The 18,427-nt window shown below is 37.7% G+C and overlaps 1 protein-coding gene across 1 annotated transcript in view; it reads left to right on the top strand.

Annotated features, from left to right (window-relative positions):
* Positions 1-18,427, top strand: part of grk3 (G protein-coupled receptor kinase 3) — a 65,453-nt gene that overhangs the window by 34,131 nt on the left and 12,895 nt on the right. The window contains exons 3-15 of the mRNA XM_084104538.1: positions 6,001-6,074; positions 6,331-6,432; positions 7,145-7,219; positions 7,364-7,425; positions 7,535-7,586; positions 7,705-7,796; positions 7,884-7,983; positions 8,094-8,172; positions 9,374-9,504; positions 11,411-11,505; positions 13,889-13,996; positions 14,718-14,784; positions 17,808-17,908. Coding sequence (XP_083960664.1) covers positions 6,001-6,074; positions 6,331-6,432; positions 7,145-7,219; positions 7,364-7,425; positions 7,535-7,586; positions 7,705-7,796; positions 7,884-7,983; positions 8,094-8,172; positions 9,374-9,504; positions 11,411-11,505; positions 13,889-13,996; positions 14,718-14,784; positions 17,808-17,908 — 1,138 coding nt within the window. The remainder of the gene's footprint in view (positions 1-6,000; positions 6,075-6,330; positions 6,433-7,144; positions 7,220-7,363; positions 7,426-7,534; positions 7,587-7,704; positions 7,797-7,883; positions 7,984-8,093; positions 8,173-9,373; positions 9,505-11,410; positions 11,506-13,888; positions 13,997-14,717; positions 14,785-17,807; positions 17,909-18,427) is intronic.

Genomic DNA, 18,427 nt, shown 5'->3' on the forward strand with positions numbered 1-18,427 from the left:
CTTTTTTTCTTTTTTTTTTTGAGGTAATAAAAATAAACCATAAGCAAAGACGTAAGCCTTCAAAATGACTTAAATAAATATATTATAACAATGAGGCAATAATACTTGGTTCGAATAAAGTATTATATCAAATATAGTTACATCTAGTACATATGGTTACTAGAACATAAGTGTTAAAATACATAATATAAACAATCATCTTACTTACATTACATATTATAACAAATGCTTACAGAGGGAACCAACGGCCTGGTGATTGTTGTTGTTACACATACAACATGATAACTTGTTCAAAATTGGCCAAACATTTAATTCAAATGTTCCCTTAATCTGTAATTTCTTGAACAGGAATATGTGGACATCAAAACATGCAAACTCAGAGGGAGGATTTAAACTTTCATTTTGAAATCGCGATGAACAATAGTTCACGTTTAGAAACATTGGCGTAGGTTTACAAATCTGATGAAATCCCAGATGAACGTTATAAGCAAGCCTAAACCTAAACTCACAGCAAATGCAGAGATGGAATCTGAGAAACTCCACGCATGTAAATGACAACAGTTCATGTGGAACAGCATTTACTGTGAACAGAGACGCAGGTAACCCACATGCATGTAAATAAAGCGCATATATATACATATTAGTTCTGCATAATTAATCTAATTTTTGATCGCGATTACAATTACGGATGCCACGATTACAAAAATAAGTTCACTTATATTATTTTTCATGCTTAAGAGGTGTGTTTAGAGCAAGTTACGTTGTGAGAGGCGAATCACGACTACTTGAGACACCCCAGCACTACCAGTGGCATAAGTGGTCACGTTAAGGGTAACTGCGTAAGGGTAAGGAAAACAGTGATAGATGGACCTCTCAACCTTTACACTAAGGAGAAAATCCAACGCAACTTTGAGGGGACCAGACGAAACATGATTATGTATTTCTGCTTTGTTTTCAAATCAACATAAAAGTCCGCCATGCAAAATAAACAACAAGCGTGGCTTACGTCACTTCAGATTTCCTACTGGTGGTGCGAACGCAACCAGGACAACGGCCATATTGGGAACATTAGTTCTCGTGGAACCACCTTGGTGGCTAGAACTACCCAGTGCTAAAGCCCCTGTTATACCATGCATATTTTAACTTTTTGTTCATTTACTTAGGAAAACCAAACCAATGTATAGTTGACATTTGAGACTTAAAGTTTTTCAGGAACAGTGTTTTCAGCTTTTTTTTTATATATATATATATATATATATATATATATATATATATATATATATATATATATATATATATATATATATATATATATATATATATATATATATATATATATATAAATATGGCATGCAGTTGCTTGGTGCAATGGTATAAAGCTATTCAAAACATCATTCAATGTAAATTGTGATAATCGTAATTAATAATCGCAATTACAATTTCAAGGGAATAATCGACAATTATGATTTTTGTCATAATCATGCAGCCCTAATAAATATATACAGTATATACACATAAGGGTGACGAGATCTCGCGAGACTAAAATGTGACGAGATTTCTCGTCGAGTGAAAAGCTCTCTCTTGGTATCGCCTTGATGGAGCATGAGGGTGAAATTAACCTAGAATATGCCACGGTTGCCACCGCTACATTCACATTACGTTGCGATTCCCACCGCGGCACCGCCTCCACTGTCGTTTTGCTGTTTTTATCAAAAATAAAAACCATTGTAAACTATTGTAAACGTCTGCTCTGCTCATCCAGCACGAGTTGCAATCGCACAGTGAAGCAGGAATCACGGTTCACTGATCGCGTAATGAGGGTGGAGGATTCGTTGCGCGACAGAGCCTAAGCGTCTGATAAATGTCTTGTAGGATGTGTGTTCAACACCACTGCTCCCTATACACAGAGAACGTGCTATCGCGAATTTGAAAGTGGAAGTAAAACACAAGCTCCCCAATATCCTGTCTCCTAATATCAAACACATCTCTGGACTGTGTGGTTGTGGCTCTGGTCTCTGTTTTGGTCTCTGTTTGCACTTTGAATATGGAGAGATTACTGTAACGTCTGAAGAACGACAGACAAGGGAGGCTCCATTTCTGAACTTTTAATCGGAACGAATCGGAAGAACAACTGTACACTTGGTCGTTTCTCTCGACCCGGCCTTTTCCCGAACTTACCGCCTTAACCCTATAACTGCTGGTACAAAATAAACCGCAATTTCACAACAATTATAAAGAGTCTGTGTGCTACAGTACTTTGATTATGGTTGCTTGCACTTATTGTTTGAACTTAATAAAACTAAGAATTTTTATTTTTTATACTTACTGTTTTTATTTCTATGTTCAATTTGTGGAAAGGTGTTCACACACAGCCTCAAACCAGTTTGTGGCAAAACCTTTTACAGTGCTTTTCTATTGTTGTCTTTCAATGCATTTGATAATTCATACTCACAAAGTAGAACTGAAATGACATTCATTACAAGATTATAAGGTAAAACATTTCAAAGTGCACCTGCAGACTATTCTTCCAGTCATGAATTTTGTCACTGAGGATTTCTATAAAATATTGTGCAAAAGTCTCGTCTCGTTCTTGTGAACCCAATCTCATGTCTCGTCTCGTGAGATAAGAGTCTCGTCACACCCCTAATATATGTATGTGTGTGTGTGTATAATGCAGATATATTATAAATATATAAAAATATATAGTTTAAATAATTATAATAAATTCCATGTATGCAGCTATAGCCTAAATGGCAATTTGGCAATTTTGATTTAAAGTTGACTTTAAATCAACACGGTGGTAAAAAAAAAAAAAAAAAAATAGTGAAGATTCCTTGTAGACCTACATGTAATTATGTGATTCAGTGACCGTCCTCCCAGATCTCAAGAGAAAGCACACACTGAGTGGTCCGTCAGCAAGCTTACCCCACCTGTACTTGGGCTCGAGTCAGAATCCTGCAATCAAGGAGAGAGATTGTTTTGTGCATTCAAAGTGCGATTAAGGGTAATCCATTAACTCTGTGACGTAAGCCATATCCTCTTCAGCGTGATTTCTATATCCATCACCCTCGCTCACCTACTCATTCCTGCTCAGAACATAAGGATATGAGGAAACCCTGAATTAGATGATTTTATCTGCAGTTTCAATTGATGTGCAGTCAGTGTGTGTTTATATGTGGCTAATCTGACATTTAGAGCTGGAACTGTTAAACTAGTTTTTAACCAGTTTGTACCTTCCATCTGCCTGTTGATTCCTTGCATTTGTGCATCTCATTTATATGATTGCCATCTGATCAATATGTTTTCACTGTGATCCATGCGTTTTCATACATCTGTGTTCGTGTCACTAGCCGTTGGGTTTATTCCTCTCTAGATTGTATTTGAGACCTCCTGACTCTACACTGCAGACAGCAGGAAAGGGAGGAAAACAAAGATGAGTGTCTGAGAGATAACAGAGAGGAGGAAGAGGACGGCGGGGAAGATACTAAGAGGAGAAAAAAAATGTGCTGAGAGGCCCTTATTAGTATCACTACTACTTTTCATTACTATTGCTCATACTTGGGGGTCCGATTTGTGACATGGAAATTAACTATATCTGAAATAGTGTAGCTTGTGGAAGAGTTTACGAGTACTTTTAAAAGTGATTGAAAATATCCCATAGACTGACATTGTGTTCATGTGCTCCACATGCATGTCTGTGATTGGCTACAATGATCAACGCTTCAAAAACATGTTGTAAATAGTTATCTTTGATGCTCTTCACCGAGCGCTTGCGCAAGATACACACGGGAGCGTTTGAAAGCAGGCGTCTATCAGCGGATCCATAATACATCCACTGATAGACGGATCCGCTGATAGTCGCCTGCTTTCAAACGGCCAATCACAGACATATACAGTATGTTGAGCGCGTGAACACAATGGCCAATCAGAGGTGTTTAAGAATCCGTTCAACAGTGCTCAAAATGCTAGAGGGAAATGTTGATGTCACATTTTTTAAATTTCAGTACCTACTTGGTACCGAAGTCGGTACTTTTGACAACACTATTCGGCCCCATGTAATTTCAGCTTTGCGTTGAATTATTTTGGTGTAAATGCTCCTCAGTTCATGCATTCTGCTTTTTGAGCTACAGTGATGTCAACGTGAACCAGCATTCACTCACAACATACCTTCATTAATGTGATTGATTTATGAAAATAGCAGGACAAGACATGACTTTATCCATTGTGAATTGATTGGATTATGAAAAGGAGCAGTTTCAGACCTGAGGATTGTAGTTGGTTGTAAAAAGAATGACAGTTTTGTCCCATAGAAATCAGGCCATAATTATCTGAGCTGCTTTATCAACCTTCATTATCTTAATGTATCCCAGTATTAGCTGTTCGTTTTATATATTTATAAAATATAAATGACAATACACATACATACATGCATATTTTTAAATATATATTTAAAAATAAGGTATATTATGGAAAAATATATCTACAGGGACTGGGTGAGAATAAAGTATCAATACATTACTACAGCATTGTTTTTGGATACAAGTCATTTTGAATATAAAGCATCTGTTAATGTAATGCGTAAATGTAAATTATTATGCCCATATAATTTTAGCTGTGTTGTATTATTCTAATGTCATTTTAAAACACTATTTAAAATGAATATTTATAGACGTTGTGTTGTAGCTGCCCAGCAGAACCATGTTTGTGGTGTTTTTTTTTTGTTGCTTTTAATCTCCTAAAAGATAATTCCACTGTGATCCAATTAACGTCTGCACTGCCCTCCTATTTTAACAGTGGTAATCAGCTCGCACTAATGCTGCAGGTATCAGAAGTGGCCACGCTCTCAGATCTCATCGCCCAACGCTAGAACTGGCACGCTAAGCCTCTGGAACAACGTTCCTTCCTCCTGCATATTTAATCTGATCTGTTTATATGACTTGCAAGGGCCATAGCACTCTTGACACCCTTGACTTGCATTTCATCCTGTGACTTTTGCCCTGTGCGGTCACTCAGTTAGACACTGAGACGGGCAGCAATCTCTATCCGAGGCCCATCCCCTCCGCTCATGATGGTGGCCCATTATTGTTGCTATGGGAACAGTCTCAACTTTGCTGTCTATGCTGATCTTCTCCCTCTGTGCCACGTCGTCACCACGTGAGCGCATGGGTTGTTTAACTGGTAACTTCTGCTGTGCTTTGTTGAATAGCAAACAAGTTGAAGATGAGAAGGGAAATGCTCCAGCTGGCAGGATCGAGTGAAATGGAAGGTCAAGGTGGCTGTCTGATGGGGGATTTTCTGAATTAGGATAGTGGTGTCTGTCCTGTGATTTAAGGATAATCCTCTTAACAGTAACTAATCCGCAGTCAACTGGTTAGGTTGTTTTTATCGTCCCTCATTCATTGAGAGCGTTTACCATCAGCACTGTACCAGTATCCGCAAGTCACAAATGAGAGCTAAACTGTTTGGGTGAATCCCAGAAGCAGTTTGCGTCATATTTGATCCTCAATAAAAAGGGGAAAATATTAAATTGTTGTGCATAAAAACATAACCTTTCAATGACATTATTTTCATGACACCATGACAAATCAGGAACTTTCTTTGCAAGGCTGAATGCATGCTTATGATGAATATCCATAAAATATATATCGCTTGCGATCTTTCTTGTGTTTTCTTCACCGCGTGATATTGATTTGGTTATGAAATTCTGCTTCGTTGGAACAACTTCCCCCTTCAAAGCAAATTATATTATATGTATTCATGGTGATAAAGCTGCTATTTGAGTTGTCTCTTTATTATTTACTCTAGTTATACGTTTGTTTACTTTGGCATGAATGCCTTTCGGGAGCTTTCAAAGGCATCAATATAGCTGCGGTTTTATTTGCTTTATATTTATAAATACATTTTCTTGCATTGCGCACTCTCAAAAAGGTCAAATCTTTCTATCGTTCATTCTGTTTTGCACCTTATCTAACTGTGTGCTTTCCTGCCTCTGTTGTCCAGGTTTCCTCTTGTTCAAGGATTTCTGCATGAACGAGATCGACGAGGCCGTTCCACAGCTGAAGTTTTATGAGGAGGTAAAATTGTTTTTTCTATGCAAAGCAAGCATCTGTATATTCCCTTCAATGGGCTTTGTGGTAATTGTGCATGTTTTTACTAAAGATTATTTTTGTATTTGACCTGACTTATCGTCATGCTGGTTATGACCAGCAAAGACATGGCTAATTGATATGTTTTTTTCCCATTCCATTTGACCAGAAGAACACCATGTGTCCTATTAAACAGCGTGAGATTGTCTCTGAGATGACGGTAGTCTTGATTTGTCCTTTTCAGATTAAAGAGTACGAGAAGTTGGATTCAGAAGAGGAGAGGCTAACGCGCAGTCGACAGATTTACGACGTCTACATAATGAAAGAGCTTCTGTCGTGTTCACATGTAAGAAAAAACTAGCAGCAATTTCTCATTTATACAACATAGGGCTGCAAAATTAATAAATAATGAATAAATATTCAAGATTTTGTCTCTGCATTACAGTTCTACTAATTTTGCAACGTGTTGGTTACAGTATCTAATCTAGATCTGCTCCTGTCGTGTCAAAGCTTTCTATTTGCTACATGATTATTTGCAAGATCAAATAGTGATCCAACAACTAATCAGTGAAGATGAATACTTGCATTATATATAATAATAGTATATACTAAACGATATATATCTTTTTTTATTATTCATATATATTTTTTTATGATATTTTGTTAAAATGTTGTTTATAATCATGAGCCCTAATATGATGCATGCAAAGGAACATGGTTCTATAATGCTGCTAGCTGGAGGGATGGTGCTTCTTATTGTCCATTGAAGATCCGGAGACTCAAATGAATTCTGTCGAGAAAACAAGAGTACCATTAGCCTCTGTCAGTCTCCAGTAGTAGCTTTTCAGAAACAGGAAGCCTGAATGAACTAACACAATGGCCTATAGGACACTCAAGGCCTGTGTGATTGTCACACTGTTTTATGTTGTGATAACCAGGAATGCTTAGGAGGTTAATGTCGATGCTTGACGTTTATTCAGGGGAAGCTGTTCTTGTTGTTGTAGTGTTTTGACCTACCTTATCGCAAATGTCACTTAATCTACCTTCCTTTCTCACAGCCCTTCTCTAAGAAGGCAGTAGACCATGTCCAGACTCACCTAGCAAAGAAACAAGTTCCTCCAAATCTCTTTCAGGTAAGTCCCCCAACATGATACAATCAAACCTGTTTTTCCGGGTGCAGATTGGCTTTTGTGCATTTAACACAAAGGAAGTAAAGTGTTTGGAAAGCAGGGACTCCCAACAGATCCTGATGCATTTGTTTGCTTGCCTCCTTCCAGCCATACATAGTTGAAATCTGTGACAGTCTTCGAGGAAAGATCTTTCAGAAGTTCATTGAAAGGTGACACAGACGGCTACAAAGCTAATAAAAAAATTCAGATGTTCGTGTTTGAGTTATTTTGGTGCTTGGGAATGATTTTAACATTAAAACCTTTCTATTTGTTCTATAGCGACAAGTTCACGCGTTTCTGCCAGTGGAAGAATGTAGAGCTCAACATCCATGTGAGTTTTCTTTTTCTTTTTTTTTCTTCCTTGTGCTTTATTTACCCAAAAATTATTCATGCACCTTTAAAAACTTTTGAAATCTTGTTTTATTTAAATGTCTTATTTTTGCATGTAGTTGACAATGAATGACTTCAGTGTGCATCGGATCATCGGTAGAGGGGGTTTTGGAGAGGTGTACGGATGCAGAAAGGCGGACACAGGGAAAATGTAAGTGCTGTTGTAAGGATGAAACCAAAAAGAAGCTTCTTTGGGGTTTGGATAAAAGGATGTGCTCACTTACTGTGTGTGTCTCAGGTATGCAATGAAGTGTTTGGATAAAAAGCGGATCAAAATGAAGCAGGGAGAAACGCTGGCGCTCAATGAGAGAATCATGCTGTCGTTGGTCAGCACCGGGGTGAGTGACACGTTCACAAGTGCAAACTCAACTCGTCGTCATACTCAGACTGCACAATAACATCCCTGTCTCATTTGTTGTACCCTCTCCATCTCTTTTTCTCTCTGCAGGATTGCCCTTTCATAGTGTGTATGACATATGCCTTCCACACTCCTGATAAACTGTGTTTCATCCTGGACTTGATGAATGGTAAGGGCAGCCATAATCTCTTTGGTCTAAAGGCTTGTTCATGCCAATGTATAGGAGTAAAATTTTTGCCAAATGCCAAAACCTAAAATAAATGAATTTTTCGGTACACAAAAGACTAAAGGGGGTCGCACACCGGACGAGAAGCGCAGTGTCGCATCGCGCCACATGGTTAAAATTTGAACACATTGTTTTCAATGAGTGTACTCACACCAGCGCCCAGCTATGATTCAGGACTGCTGTACAGACATTATCTTAATTTCATAATACCTTTAAACAATCAATATTGTTGAACACAAACTGGCAGTAAAATGTGTGCATCCGGTGCGCAATACGTCTAGACGCTACGTGGCACTTCTTGCGTCTGTGTTACAGCTTTAAGACTCCAAATAAAAAAAGCAGAAGTACAATGCTTTGGACTCTGTGTTATGTGTTCATATTGATTTGATTTTATGTTTTGTTTTAGATTCATGAGCATATTTTTGTGCTATAGTTTAGATAGTCTCACCAATCCAAGCCAACATCACCCAGTGTGAGATTGTAGAAGGCCATTTAGGGCTCTTATTTTGGCCTTCCTCTATAACTCAATGTCAGCCTGAACATGAGGCGGAGCTTCCTCTTCAGACACATTCACACTTCCTGTATCTGCGCTGCAGCACGGGCCACTTCTCTGAACGTCCTTCTTGATTTGTGAAACAATCGCATCACACACTTCAGAAACAGTGGATTTAACTCAACAAAAGCATTTAGACACTCATGAATCTATTCGTAATAACCCTTCCTACATATCAGAATGATCAACATTTTCCCAGAATTCTCAGAAATGGACACTGTTCAAGTGGCTGTTCATGTGACATCTCAATCAAATTACAATAATTAATTGAACTCATACTGGGTAGACTAGAAGATCCTTAACCGACCTACAACTTGAAATATTATTATAGAGGATTTATGATTTTGCAAACTATAAATGGCGATTAAATATATAAATTTAGTATTTGTTTTTTTGTTTGGTTTTGTTTTTTTATTATCTTGCTTTATTTTATTATGCTTTTTTTTGTTACTTTTATTTTTATGTTGCTTAATATACTTTAATTTAGATTTTTTTTAAACTCCCTACAAACGACTCAAAAAGTAAATGAATTGTTGTGGAATCACTGATCTTATATATTTATAATGCAGTTTGATTGTACTTGTCTTTCAGGCGGAGACCTTCACTATCACCTCTCTCAGCACGGGGTCTTCAGCGAGAAGGATATGCGTTTTTATGCAGCTGAGATCATACTGGGCCTCGAACACATGCACAATCGTTTCGTCGTCTACAGAGACCTCAAAGTAAGTTCATCGCCGTCCCAGTCGTTCTTTTTCACACTGAAAGGATTGTTTGTACTGTCCTCTGTCACTGGAAAAACTGTTCTTGTGATTCCCTGTTCCCGCTAAAAAGGGAAAACGAAATGTTCCGTTCGAGTTTGTGTATTTTGTAACGTAAGCTTGAATCTGTTCTGCGTCGTCGTCTGAGGTTATTTTTTATTAAGTTTGGCTGAGCTGTCTCTCTTGGCAGCACTGTTTATTGTCTTTAAACGGAAAAGTACGTCATATGACGGAGCTTAACCTACAGTCCCAAACGTAGAGTTTAGCCTGCCATTGCGATGACCGCTAATATCATGTCATTTGTCGACCCTCCGTGTGGAAGCCGCAGGAGTAGTGTTATGCAATCGTTGTGAATTATGCAATTTTAAGTGAGATGTTTGGGCTTCGCGCTGCCAGATTGCTGAGGATATGCAGGATCTTCCCTGGCAAGGTCCTGAAACGGGAGACTGCACATGCGAGCGGGGTGCAGTATCACTGCTGTTTTGTGTAGAAGAAAAACTCCGCATGAAATAGATCACGTTTGCTTGCTTATACCTCTTGCTTATACGTTCCTGAGAACCAGAATGCATGGGAAGATTTCCAGTGTGAAATGTCTATTACAGGGATAGTTCACCCAAAAATGAAATTCGTTATTGTTTACTCGCCGTCATATCATTCCAAACCTATATGCTGATAATTGTATGTGGAAGATCATTTTTTAATAATCATCATGCAGATCTTTTTATAACACCAGTAGTTAAATGCTAATTTATGGCTCATAGGAAATCTCATTGGTCTAAATCCCTGTATGTTAAAGATCAAATATGTTCTCATTGGCTGTGATTGTGTGACATTCAATATTGGAATGGTCATATATATAACTGTGTGTATGTAATTAAATAATTTATAGCATTTGAAATCTTACTTATTTAATGTTCAATGTTAATATATGTATGTGTGTATTTATACAATTTGTTTAAATTATTTTTTTATTTTTTATTTTTTTTCATGTTTATTTCGTCTCGACCGTCATAGTGACAACAGCCAATCACATTACTTTTTCGGTGTTGCATGAACGCGATTGGCTAGCGTCAGCACTAGGGTATTTGCATAGGCGATCTGATTGGCTGACATCTGCGTTGGTGCTTGAAAAGTTACATTTTTCAACTTCTGCTGCGAGCAACGGCAGTGACGCAGCTCGACGGAACCCACAATTCAGTTCGGCAACTCATGACGTCACCCATTCAAAGTAAATGAGAAGCATTAACGCCGACGCCCCGTGTGCATGCACTGTAACTAGTAGTAAAGCGGAAGAGACGACCAGTTCACATGCGCTCTGCGCTGCCACTTTGCTTTACTGAAAGCGATCTGTTGCTCTACATTAAAGAGCGCCAGCACAGTGTTTGTTTGAATTTCGTAATAAAATTGACAGAATTTGAAAGCTGACACTTTACAGAAGTAACAAAGCACAATGCTAATTGGGATTTGTTGGATGGGAGGCTCACTACAAAGCTTTGTTCATTCATCAACTGAAAACAGCATAGGCTGAAAGATTGTTTCTTCGGGTGTAAGAATCGATATTGGTTCTTCAAAATGGAAATCAATTAAAATCGAGAAATCATTATTTTTTTTAACCCAGCCCTATTGTGCACGCTTTCCGTTGTGTACATGGTCACGTTTTTTGCTGAAAACTTTTGGCTTTGCACTTAGACAAAGTGTTACACTATTGCTGTATTTTTTTTTTCTTCAGTAAATGTACTCCATTGAATCACAGTAATGCACAGTAATTGTGTAGGTTTTGCTCACAAAAAGACAGTCTGTTCTTTATCAGGCTCTTAAACATATTTATTTTGACTGTCCTAACCTCCACATCACTTGCTGTTCCCCACAGCCTGCGAATATCCTCTTAGATGAACATGGACACGTACGCATCTCTGACCTGGGCCTGGCCTGCGATTTCTCCAAGAAGAAACCACACGCCAGCGTGTAAGTTCCTCTTTTCAAGGGATCAAAACCATGTCTTTTATCAGTGTAAAATATAAAAGTGTCTCTTGTTTGGGGGAAGTGTGATTGCTTCTGTTTTCTGACACTGTTTCTCAGTTGACACAAGCTCTTCGTTGTCTCATACTCATGTTTGAGCGTATTGGAGCTTTTTGTAGCCAGTTATAAAATCTTAAACCAGTCTAATCTGTTTTTTCTTTGTGCAAGTATACAAATGCTTTAACCAATGAATAACATATAAGCAATCATGTTATACATGCATGTGGTGTTTGCTACCACATACTTGTATATGGTATGTTTCAGTGTTATTTCAGTGTCATTTTATTTTGTAATCCATTCATTCATTAGAAAAATGACAACTTGACACATCAGGATTTTTTTTCTTTTGAAATGACCTCAATGTACCCTTCCGCTCAAGAGTTCGGTTCAAAAGCTCACATTTATTTGATCTAATTTTAAAGGACAAATCCAGTGAAAAATGAACCTAGGGGTAATTCACTATGCGTAATTCCTATCGACCAGCTCACTTAGCACGGCGTTCGTGACTCGATTAGTCGAGACTGTTTTCCAAGATGACGCCTGTCTGTAAACGTGTAATGTACTGTCTTTATAAAGTATCTTCTTATTAAACTGTCTGTACACTTACAAAGTTCTCAATGCTTCGGTTTGCATGTAGGGACCCTCATTATGCTACCGTGTTAGTGTGAGGCTATTTTGAGCCTTGTTAGTGGTATTAACTACCGATTTACTTTTACTTACTCTGTGCCCCATATACTAGTGTTATGAGCTAATCTGTTTTTAAAGATAAAACTCTATACATTCGATTTTCATGAAAACGCATCGCAGGGAACGATCGACTCGGTAACCATGTGTTAATTTCCCCTAGGTTCATTTTTCACTGGATTTGTCCTTTAAGTTTATATTTTCACTCGCTGAACACTGAGCGCTTGAGAGTTTCGTTCTCCGTCAAGCCATCTGTACTATTTATATGCAGCTCAATGGATGCGCAGCGTACCTGTATTTGACGAACCGTAAACTAGTGTGAAGGTTCATGACTCTCGATCGTTTTGCTGAGAGCGCTGGGTTTCTCACACACACACAAAGAGAGAGAGCGGGAGAGCCTTACATACCACACAGAATCGACGCCCTACATGGAAATGATATTCTTTGTTGTATTTTCCTGTCAAAATAACGGAGTTCATTTGGAATTATTCAGCTTTTAAGAACAAGCAGAAGATATGCCGGTTTCTCCGGTAGTGGGCGGAACTAATGTGCAAACGGCAATCTCATTGGCTAACGCTCATCCCAGTTTTGATTTCAGCAAATCATTTCGAGGGAACGCAGACAACGTGATTAACATTCATGAACCCAGCAGCTCATCATTAGTTATATATTGGTATTAGTAGTAGTATTAGTGGTAGTAGTATTATCTTTTAATAATATTTTATATGATCTATTACTCTAATCTATTTTTTACAGTAACTGAATGACCAACTATATCTTAAGCACCACCACCAGTCCTAAGTTCAGTTAAAATGACAAATATGCATACATGGTTACCAAGTTTTAGTTATAATTACTGAAGTTCTATCATTAAATAGTGCTTGATTAGCATAGTATCATAATAATGCTTGATTGACTGATGTTAAGAGTGTACATTCAGATATTTAAAAATATAAGCTGATTTAGTGGAACTAATATATATATATATTAGTATATCAGTCTGGCGAAATTTACTAGCCAATGGCGATTCTATTGCCAAGGGTGTGTATAGAGTATTGTGTATAGGGTGTGTATGTGCCGAGGGTTGAATAGAAGAGACATTTATAATGTCACAAAAGCTTTGTCACTTTTGATCAATTTAAAGTGTCATTGCTGAACAAAAATAATTTATTTAAAAAAACAAATCACTACCCCAATCTTTTGAATGGTAGTGCTGGTGCAATAAGCAGACAAACTCTGATGTTTACAAAGCAAAGCTGAAACAAAGTTCTTGTGGATATGATGCCATAGCCGTGACAATTTTACATATTTACCACCAACGTTTACATGTCAGCACTAATTTAATGCTCATTTCAATAAAAAAAAGCAGTTATTCAACAAATGTGCTCATTTAAATATAGACTGTGCAATCTTAACGGCACAGTAGCAAAAACATCATGGTAAATTCAATGGGTCAGAGAGAGAATGGAAAACAAAATGAAAATGCATAACAAAATTAGTTTTTGGTAGAGTGGACTAATGTAGCAATTCTTTTGAATGTTTGTGTTATGTATAAGAATGAGCTTTATGTTTACAGTCAGTGTGTGCTCAGCCCGGGGGGTGTGTACGGTTTGATTTTAATGTGCATTAATTGCTGTGTTTGCAGAGGTACCCATGGCTACATGGCACCTGAGGTTCTGCAGAAAGGAACAGCGTACGACAGCAGCGCCGACTGGTTCTCTCTGGGCTGCATGCTGTTCAAACTCTTGCGAGGGTAAGACCGCCCTCTGCAGCGGCCCGCTCATGAATTCTTTATCTCTCTCTATCTCTCTCTCTCTCTCTCTCTCTCTCTCTCTCTCTCTCTCTCTCTCTCTCTCTCTCTCTCTCTCTCTCTTTTAGTCTCTGTCTGTGTTTCTCACCTGTTTGATGTGGAGTGTAAGGTTTAAATGTCAGGGGTTTGGAAGCAGGAGGTCAGGACCAGACATCATAGAGAAAAAAGGCAGACAGAGAGGGGGAGGAGAGACCACTGAAACGGTTGCTAGGTAGAGAGTGGGGGGGGTGAGAGGAAGATGTAATGGGGGGGTGGAGTCTGGTGCATGTCTTTCCATTGAGGTGTATGTCACACACTTCAAAGCAGAATGAAAGTGGGTCAAACAGGCATGGAAAGCTTTCTATACATTTAAACTTTACACTCCACTTAAATAAATAATTGTACATATAAAACCTGTGTGTATGTATGTGTATATAAGTAAAAATGTAATTATTTAAAAATTATTTATATAAAATTGAAAATAATCATTTTAAAATATATATACACACACACAGATGTGTCTCACAGTCAACAACTGAGATTGAACGGTTTTTGAACTCTCATGGAAACCCCCCCTCCCGCCTACCTGTCACTGCTAAATCACCACATGTGTCCTCTGTTTGACGTCGCGAGGCTGAGCACTTTGTGTGTGGTTACATGAACTCTGTTTCTTCTGTTCTCAAAGGCACAGTCCATTCAGGCAGCACAAGACCAAAGACAAACATGAAATTGACCGCATGACCCTTACCATGGTAAGAAACTACACGCAGCTTCATTTTTACCATTCTCTATTGTTTGTCTTTATGTACCTTCACACATAATCACATATATATGAGAGTGATCTAATTTAAAATTGCTACATTGTGCATGATGAAATAGACTGAAAAATCCCATAGAAAAAAATAGGCCAGCAGTTACGTAGAACATCTTAGCAACCACACAGATTTTAGTTTTAAAGCTTTAAAGACTTCTAGTGAAGTGTTGCCTATAAATGAAGTTCAAACTGGAAAGTGTCTTTTGGAGAGCTTCTTAATGCTGAATGACGGATATTGCTGTGAAGCGGGAGATAGATAAAGGAGCCACAGTTTTCCGTGAAAGTGAAGAGCAAGCATTTCATCATTGGAGCACCTGTGCCTTTACACCCACTGTTTAACAACGGGACGCTAATGGAGAGGAATTTGCATCCACGCTTTGCATTTACTGTCCTCCTCTCACCATTGCAGTAATTTAGTCCTCACCAAGCTGCCACGCTCTTGACTGTTGTACATTCACTAGAAAGGAAGTCACTTGTTTTTAATGCTGATTTGGGACTTTTTGTGGTTTCCCTTTAAAGCTGAGACACAAGTGAGCTGTCTACTTAGACGTGAATTCTCCCAAGGCAAAAAATATGCTGCCTTCTGAGACTCCTGGCTTTAATTAAAATCAAAAGCAGCATTGCATGCTTCTTTCAACGATAAGGCAGTCCCAGAATACATTGCGAAAACTTAGTTCAGTGCAAATGGCAATTATAAATAATGAAAAAAAATCAGTATTGATAGAAAATAGTTACAACTAATTAGAAATACACAGTATTTGTGTGTGCCATGTATTTTTGTGCTTATTACAGTATCAGGTAGCTAGACTCTATTTCGCTGCTTATGAAGGTAATTTCAATGAGTCATAACTTAAAACATAAAGTGCGTTCCAATTCACATATTTATGCACTATTCTAGGGCTGCCGCCTAATAGTCAACTAGAAGAGGTTTGGTCGACCAACATTTTATTAGTCGGTTAGTCGCAGAAAAAAATAAACCTCCACAGGAAGTGGAGAAATCACGCATTCTGTGATGGACAGAACGTTTATGGCAAGAAATCCAAACATTTGCCTATCATTCATCGACCTTAAATAAGACTTATCACTTGAAACATGTAAGTAGTAGCAATATTACAAGTCCGCTCGTTCTAATGTTAACCTAGATAAATGTGCGCTATTATTAGGCGTATAAGTGTTAAGAGCTTAAGCGCATAAGCACTTACTGGAATTACATTCAGACTCCTAACTCACAATAACAACAAAACGTTGTGCTTTTGTAAAATAATGAAAACAATCAGAATGTGCTTTCTACCGTCTTGGTCTCAGTGAACCGAAACTCAGTGTATACTTTCCTCACAGACATGAGATATATATCTATAGAAAGCTTGAAATGTCTACTTTTAAGTGAACCGATTCAAGTGGAAAATAAATATTCTCAGATTATGTAATCCGTATGAAACGTGCATATAAGCGCGTCCACTACTGCGGGGATGACGAGTCAGCATCGTGACTTAATCTCTGCAGCCAAAAACACAGTAAACATTATCAATAAATTAGTAAAATGTTTAGACCGTCGTCTCCTGTTTTTTCATGATACACTCATAATCATTACGTTTGCCGATGAGCTGTGGCAAGCTTTATGCGTGCGTTTTAGCGCTGATTAGGCTATGTATTATATAGGCAATTAAAGGCTCATTATTATGATTTATGGCTTATTAATATAAACGCGACTAGTCAACTAATAATTGCTTAAATGAACGACTACTAGTCGACCAGAAAAATCTTTAGTCGAGGGCAGCCCTAATTCTTTGACGTTTTGTAATACAAATCGTGCAAGTAATGTGTTCACACTGAGAATTTCCAAATAGAAAAAGTGTACTTTAAATACCCGGATGATGCACTTAAAGACGATAAACAGTTTTCCTCTGACAGGCAAGATTTGGAAACTGGAACACAAAGATTTTGAGCAAGACTGTTGTTTAATTTTCTTACTTTTTTTTCACAATGTCCAGCAGTAAATCTTGTTTTTGTTTTTCCTGATGAAATAAAAGAAATTCCAGTGGACTCCTGACAATCCTGTCACAATAATTTAGCTACTCAGGGTTTGTTTTCGGATGCCAACCTCCCAGGGAAAATTATCTCCAGATTTCATTAGTCAAGGATTTAGAAGGTAACTTGTAAAATAAGTGGTTTTATACTCTCATCAGATTTAGTTAAGATTGGACTGGAAAACTTAATCATGACACTGAAGTTTAAAGTTGGCAACCAAAGACTACTGTTCAAAAGTTGGGATGCATTTATTTGATCAAAAATCCTCTGTTATTACAATTTAAAATAACTATTTTCTATTTTTAGCATCATTACTCCAGCCTTCAGTGTCACATGATTCTTCAGAAACATTCTAATATTTGCTGCTCAAGAAATATTTCATATAAATGTCCTTTTTTGTGGATTTTTTTTTTTTTCAGGATTCTTTGATGAATAATTTTTAACAGTAGTTTATTTAGCAACTACATGCTAAAACCACCAAAAAAAAAACTGTAACGCAATGCATGTAGTTCAGTGTTACTGTGATGGTACCTGACAGCCTGATTTGCGGTTGTTCGTCTGCATTTACTGTGACTTTAGTGAATGTTGACCCTGATTTGAATGTGCATTTGGCACACTGCCTGTTATGTAAGCGAATTGTTTTTTTGGTTGTCCTCACATTCATTTGTATGATTATGAGGATATTTAAATACCGTTAAGCACTGGGTACTGTTAATGCTCTGTTGATCTAGATGGCAAGTAGAAAGTTTGCTGTTCCTGTATATTTGCATTTTACTAATGAATGTTCTGTGTAACTAATGAGGAAAGCTAATAAAACAAAAGCAAACACTCACTCACTTGAATCGTCAAACACTAGGCAACACTGCATAAAGTCATGTTTAATTTGACCTCAATCAAACTCATGAGCCACTTCCTGTTCCTCTGTTTCCACAGAATGTGGAGTTGCCTGACTCCTTCTCACCTGAGCTCAAGTCCCTCTTGGAAGGACTCTTACAGCGAGATGTTGCCAAAAGATTGGGGTGTCTTGGGCGGGGGTAAGTCAAACACTCTCCATCGTCAAGATTAGACATCTGAAATACTGCTGTCACGTTTTGATGTTTTTTATTTATTTATTTGTATTTTGTTTGTAGTGGACTACTCAAATAATAAAAAAATAGTTTGATGACTCTTGTCTGGATGGAGCGACTGTCTTAAAGCATTTAGATTAGGCAGAAGAGCATGCTGGGAATTATTTGCAGCTCGTTTTGAATTGCTGACACCTGCTGGTCAGAAGTGGTGATGGTTGATAAAGTACATGCTACTTTACCTGTACAGCAATATATACTGTATAGCAAAGCCTTTTTTTTTTGTCACAAAATTGCTTGTATCGTCACAAAATGTAAATTATATAATCGCACTACTCTGCTAAAAACAACTATAAGGCATGAAAATATAAAGATATTATGAACATTAATATTGTGATCTTCTGTAAAGTTGCTTTGAAACCGTGTCTATTGGGAAAAGCGCTATACAAATAAATGTGACTTTACTTGTCTGAATGTGATCTCTTTTAC

The sequence above is a fragment of the Abramis brama genome (genome assembly GCF_963993115.1).
Source record: "Abramis brama genome assembly, chromosome: 25".
Classification (NCBI taxonomy): domain Eukaryota; kingdom Metazoa; phylum Chordata; class Actinopteri; order Cypriniformes; family Leuciscidae; genus Abramis; species Abramis brama.